Below are 6,293 nucleotides of genomic sequence, written 5' to 3' on the forward strand. Positions count from 1 at the left end.
AGTTGAGGAGTACTCGTTGCAAAGATCACTCCAATTCCCCAGGTTGCGACAAGTGGCGCAGATGCAGCACGCCAGTTGTCGCAACCTGTGAGTTTTCCTTTTTTTCATAGATTTGTTTGTTCAAAACGTTTTATCTCTCACACCGTGCGTTCAAATCTCAAACCGCTTTCACCGTTGGATTCCTCGCGTCGAGATCTTCAAAACTTCATCCCATGTTGATAGGTTTTGGCGACCTTTTTCACGAAAAAAGGCCAAAAAAACCGTCGGAAGCACGGGTTTTTTCCCTTTCCGAAAGAGGCACGCCCGTGCCTCTCACGAAATCACAATCGTGCCTCTCGCGGAAGGAAAAAAAGAAGAGAAAATGCATTTTTTTTCCATTTCCGAGCAGGCACAGCCGTGACTCCCGCGAAAACACACCCGTGCCTCTCGCGAAAGCAAAACCGTGACTCTCGCGAAAGAAAAAAGATAGAAAACACGTTTTTTCCCTTTCTGAGAGGCACGGTCGTGACTCTCGCGAAAGCACAACCATGCCTCTCGCGGAAGCAAAACCATGACTCTCGCGAAAGAAAGGAAAAATAGAAAACACGTTTTTTTTGGTTTTCGAGAGGCACGGCCGTGACTCTCGCAAAAACACAACCGTGCCTCTCGCGGAAGCACAACCGCGACTCTCGCGAAATGAAAAAAAATAGAAAACGCATTTTTTTCGTTTCCGAGAGGCAGAGCCGTGACTCTCATGAAAGCAAAACCGTGCATCTCGCGGAAGGGGAAAAAAGGAAACCTTGTTTTTTCGCGCAAAAAAATTGAATTTTTTTTTGGTCGAAAAGCTAAGAAAGACCGATGAAAAACCAAAACATCAAAAAAAACCCACAAAAAACCATTTAAATAGCCGAAAACGCGTGCAGAAAAAAAAACGGAGGGAGCGCCTAGAGCGCGACACATGGCGAATGGTTGAGAGCGCGTCAAATGGCGTTGATCGTTGCGAGGCTTCCGAAGAAGCACTCGTTAACTAGTGACTCCCCTCTCTGCCTCCTGTAGCAGCAGGAAGGGGAAGATCCAGGTGGGCTGGGCCTCCTCTGCCACTAAGGCCAGCCATCAATACGTTTAGGCCTTTTCCTTTTTATTTTCTGTTTTATTTATTTCGGTACTATTTTCTACTCAAACTCCATAGTAAATAAATTTAGGTCAACTTGAAATTTGGCACATAATTGGTAGGCAATATTTTGAGACAACACATAAAGTTTCAAGTGATTTGGAAAAAACATAAACATTTTTTTATATTTAAATGACTATAATAGTTGTTGTTGGACCACTTCAATATTTTGCTAAGGATTAATTTGTGAATCAAATGAAGTTGGTTTACACATTATAATGATCAAGGGGATTTATAGAATTATTCGAACATTTCAGTTTTATTACACATTATAAATTAATTGACTTATTTTAAACTTGAAAATGGCTTTGATTTTTATCAAGTGGCAAATTGGCTTAGTTAAACGTGATGACATGGCACATTAGGATGAGGTTATTGTAGCTTCATTATCGGGGTGTTACACTGCGGCCCCTCCTATCCCCAACCTCACCTCTAGCTCCACGCGTTGTCCATGCAGCAAAGGGGATGAGGGTCCTATTGCTTTTTGCAACAAGAATCATGTTGCAACTGCAACGACGGTAAAATGACTATAGTGAACGACAACAATGCTGCTACAACACACGTCGACAATGGTGGGGTTGTTTCTGCAACATCATCCTCATTGCAATTTTTTCAGCAACATCATCTCCATTGGATTTTTTTTTGCAACATCACCTATGTTGCAAAGGTGAAGACAAAAGCAAAATTTTCTTCAACATCACCTATATTGCAAATGGCTTCTTGTGCAACACCACCTATGTTGACGCTCGGCTGACCGATGATGCCAGATCTAACAACTAACAACTCGTGACCCACTGATATTTTCACTCATATTTTAAAAAATATCAGTCAGTGAACGCATAGCGGTCGCCCTTCTTGTTTTCTTTCATGAGCTTGTTTTATAAGGTCCACATTGGTAAGGTTACTCAACACATTCGAACCATCTTCAACGCTGCAGGACCGAGCTCGTCTCGCGCCTGGTGGCAGGACGGGTCGATGGAGGCTGGTTTTGGCCGACCTAGTGGGTCTCAGTGCTAGGGGCAGCTCAGGAGTGCTAAAGGTGGGGCTTTCCACTCGTCTCTTTGGTTGGGGTAGCGGTGGGTGGCGGGTGAGGTGGCATCAAGGTCTTGGATGCCGGAGCGGCGACCCTGATGGTGGTGTCGCGGTGCTCATGGGCAGAACCCGTGGCTTGGTGCTGCCCGGTGACCATGGTCGTGTGGGCGGCATGGTCGCCGGGGTGTGGTGTTCGATGGCGGTGAGTATTGGCCTGGGTGAAAACCTGTTCTATCTTCGAACGGACCAACTGCGGCGAAGCTCGTTCCCTTCTTGAAGGTGTCGTTGCGGCCATCATTGCCCGTCGTGTTGCTTCAGGGAAACTCTGACCCCCGGGTCAGGCGGTGGTGGCGCTCCGGTGTCGTATCCTTTCTGAAGGCGCCGCCTTGGAGCCCACGGTTTGTTGTATACAGCTTCATCTCTTCGCGGTGGCATGTTCATGGTCGAGGACCCGACTGCTTTTATAGTGTTTGGGGTAGTGTTGCTGCGCTCAACGCCTATGTATCTTGCCCTGGTTGTGTCCGTGTGTTGTGGTGGCGTGCGTTTGTATCGGTTTGTTGTTGGTCATTGCTTTATTATAGAGCGGGGCGAAAGCCTTTTTTGATATCTTCAACGCAAAACACTAAGAAAGATGTTTAGGAAAATAAACCAAATATATGACTAACTCAAATAAGATATTTCTCTCTTCCATATTAATTGACACTCAAACGGATGTATCTAGCATTCAAATACGTTGATACATCCGTTTGAACGTCAATTAATATGGGACCGAGGGAGTATCTTTTTTAACAGGGTACAAACGCAGATGCTCATACATATACATATACACTCACCTTTATAAACGCACGCACGTTCGCGTGCACACACACCTTCAAGAGACAAAACCAGCACATCAATTTTAGATTAACAAAGTCGCCATAGATGCCTACGAAGTAGGTGGAAACGTCTCCTTTGATGTGTTGAGCATATCACTGTTCTCTTAATCTTTCAACCACTGATTGGTTCGCGGGATTACTTTTTGTTGACATGTTACACGAAGGCTCAAACTTATAGTACCCCACAAAAATTTAGCCACTCGGGCTTCCCTTAAACTAGCTTTTGAACTTTTTTTTACGAAAAAACTAGCGCTTGAACCCACTTTTCTTTTTTCTTTTTTCCCATCAAGATGGCACTAAAGGTGTGTTAGCCACAGGTCTTGATCTCTCTCCGGCGGGCAACCTCGTGGCGGTGGTGACTCTCTGTCCTGGTCGTGTGGGCGACGGGACGGGTTGAGGCGAGTGGCTCGGGCGTCCTCTCTGTCTTCTCAGTGGCGGCGCTTCGATCCGGATCTGGGGACCTCCCCTTGCTGTGCTAGTCATAGCGACCTCGTGGTGGCATGGGTGAGTTTCCGAGTGAAAGCTCTGCGCCCCGGCGCCGCCGACGACGCTTGCGGGTGCCGCTATCTTCTTGAAGATGTTGTCGTGGTTCTTCTCTCCATGTCAAGGCTCCGGATGAAAACTTTGTTCGTTGCGGACTCGACAGCGGCGACGCTTTGCGCCGTTCTCCCTCTTGACGATGTTGTCGTGGAGCTTAGGTGTGCTAGGATGGAGTGTAGTGTTGTGTTCAGTTCTTCCTTTATTTTCTTTTTTGGTTTCGTAGATCTGCGTGTGGCGGTTTTCCTGGGATCGGCTTTGTAAGAGGCCATCTCACCACCTTGTCTCGTTCGGCCATGTATCTTTGTAAGAGGGCCACCTCACCACCTTGTCTCGTTCGGCCGTGTATATGTTCGGTTACGGTTATGGATTTATATATAAAGCGGGGCGAAAGTCTGTTTCGAGATGGTCTTGATCTCTCTCTCTATCTCTTCTCTCTCCCTCTCTCCCTCTCTCTTTTTGCCGGAAGAACAGTCTTGATCTTAAGGCAACTGGCTTTGAGTTTCGTTTGAAAATGCAAAATGTTCAACATTTTATACCTACAGCATCACTCTTTTGTTACTGCAAAATGGAAATGAATAATTTGCAAACGTTATGTTCTTGGTAGACCAGATGCTTAATGTGTGCACAACCAGAATAGTACGTTTTGATGACCGGGACCAACGCTCCAACAGCATAGGGCCCGTACGAACAAGTGTCAATAATCCTGTCTAAATTAATGTAGATTACTCCCTTTCTCAGTCACCCACAAGTTGTACACTGAGCGACAAACCAACAAAACTTGCACTAGATCACCATCTGCTTTCTGAAGCATAAAGAGCAGGGCCATAAAATGGCTAAAGCCTAAAAGGACTCAGCAAGTTCGGTGCTGAAAGAATATGCTATGGCGATCCCCTTCCAGCAAGCCTACAAAAAGACCAACGCTCCCTCTCAAGCTGATCCATTGCACCATCACATCTCGAGGTATCACCATCTGAGAGCCAGCCTACATAGCATCGATTTGCCATGGTCTTCATCTTCATCCTCTGCTCTCAAATATGTCCGAGAAGCCGCGGATGACGAGCAGAACGCCATGCTGAAAAGCCTCAAGCTCGTAGGGCAACCAAGCATCTTTGGCAGATATTACAACATCTCCTGAGCTCATCTGTATTTTTTCATGTAAACTTCCATGCTGGAGAGTGATGGTTACTTGTTGGTTAAACTACTAGTGTTTGTATGTTCATTTCCCTTCCCTTTGCGTTGTTGAGCACTTGAGCGTATGAAGACTACTGTTGGTACTTAGTAGTGATACTTGTTCTCAGTCAATTGAAGAACTCTGTTTTCTCGTGTGCTGCTTGGGCTCTCGGTAAGATTTTTAGTGGCATTTCATTAACAATCATCGGGAAAGGTTAGTCACTATGGCAGTATCATATATCTGCCTCTCTAGGCAAAACATAGCTAAAACTGTTGCTCAATACTGGTACAGCATCTACAATCACGACTGTCCAATTTCGATCCCCAAACGTGGTTGTAGATGCTCCTATTGTTCTCTGAATGTTTACTTCTGAAATTGCACACACAGTGGATATGTATAGGCTCATCTCATCTCATGGCTGGCTACTGAATGAAGCATTCCAAAACGGAGTCTAGACATCCATTAAGAGCAATGCAGAATTCAGACAGCAACCACCAACCAAACTTTTCACTAACAAGGAGAAGAATTCAGGACAAGTTTGGACTATCATGTCCAAGTTTATTCTCACATACGTACTTTTCATGACTAACAAGGAGAGGAGTTTCAGCCAGCAACCACCAACCAAACTGACCTGAAATCCTGAACCGAACACGGGCCAGGCCAGGTCCTACTCGGCGGCCTTGGGCTTGGAGAACTCGGAGATGCCGCTCCCCTCGATCCACTGCTCCCAGTTCCTCCCGTCCGCCTTCCTGTACTCGACGTGCGCCAGGGTGCCGGCGTCGACGCAGGCGGCGGTGACGGCGACGCCGTCGGGGTTGGACCTCGGGGTGTAGAAGGAGGTGATCCCGCACACCTTGCAGAAGGTGTGCTTGGCCGTGTGGGTGCCGAAGGTGTAGGTGGTGAGGAAGTCGCCGGCGCCGGGCTGGAGCGCGAACTTGTCCTTGGGCACGACGAAGTGGGTGTTGCCCCGCATGGAGCAGTCGGAGCAGTTGCAGACCCACGCCACCACGCTCGCCGGCGCCTCCACCTGCCACCGCACGCGCCGGCAGTGGCACCCGCCGCTGTGGACGACCTCCGGCTCCGAGCTCATCGTGGGCCTTCGGTTCTTGCCCGGCTGGTCTCTTGGGTCGAGGGGGAATGGGGGGATACCGGATATGGATGAGCTCTTGCACGAGGGGAAGAGATGCTGGGAACAGGCGTAGAAACCTGTCGCTCGTCGGGTTCACCGGTTTGTTTAGCTGCGCCGGGCTGATGCTACGTGCTCCCCGCAGGGGTAGACACTCGTCATCGGTGACACGATCACACGACCGAAGCGGCTGCGGAAAGCGGGGAGGTGCCGGCTGCGGCTGGCCAGCGACCAATGGGTCCGTTTGACTGTTAGAGTAGCGGCCCAGTTGGCCGAAAGTTCCATGAAAGAGGCCCCTCCCTCCCCTGCTCTGCCACCACTAGTCTCCCACGCCAGTTCCATGTGTTCACCAGAGGTTATTTAGGTGATGCATATCGGTCATCACTTTGTTGCAATACC

At 48.2% G+C, this 6,293-nt stretch overlaps 1 protein-coding gene across 1 annotated transcript; it reads right to left on the bottom strand.

Moving 5' to 3' along the window:
- Window positions 1–5,159: 5,159 nt before the first annotated feature.
- LOC125529733 (centromere protein V) lies at window positions 5,160–6,034 on the bottom strand. The gene has a single exon (XM_048694153.1). The coding sequence runs from the start codon at window positions 5,856–5,858 to the stop codon at window positions 5,436–5,438; it is 423 nt and encodes a 140-aa protein (XP_048550110.1). The 5' UTR covers window positions 5,859–6,034; the 3' UTR covers window positions 5,160–5,435.
- Between the last annotated feature and the right edge of the window lie 259 nt (window positions 6,035–6,293).

This window comes from Triticum urartu, unplaced genomic scaffold (assembly GCF_003073215.2).
Source record: "Triticum urartu cultivar G1812 unplaced genomic scaffold, Tu2.1 TuUngrouped_contig_5802, whole genome shotgun sequence".
Taxonomy (NCBI): Eukaryota; Viridiplantae; Streptophyta; class Magnoliopsida; order Poales; family Poaceae; genus Triticum; species Triticum urartu.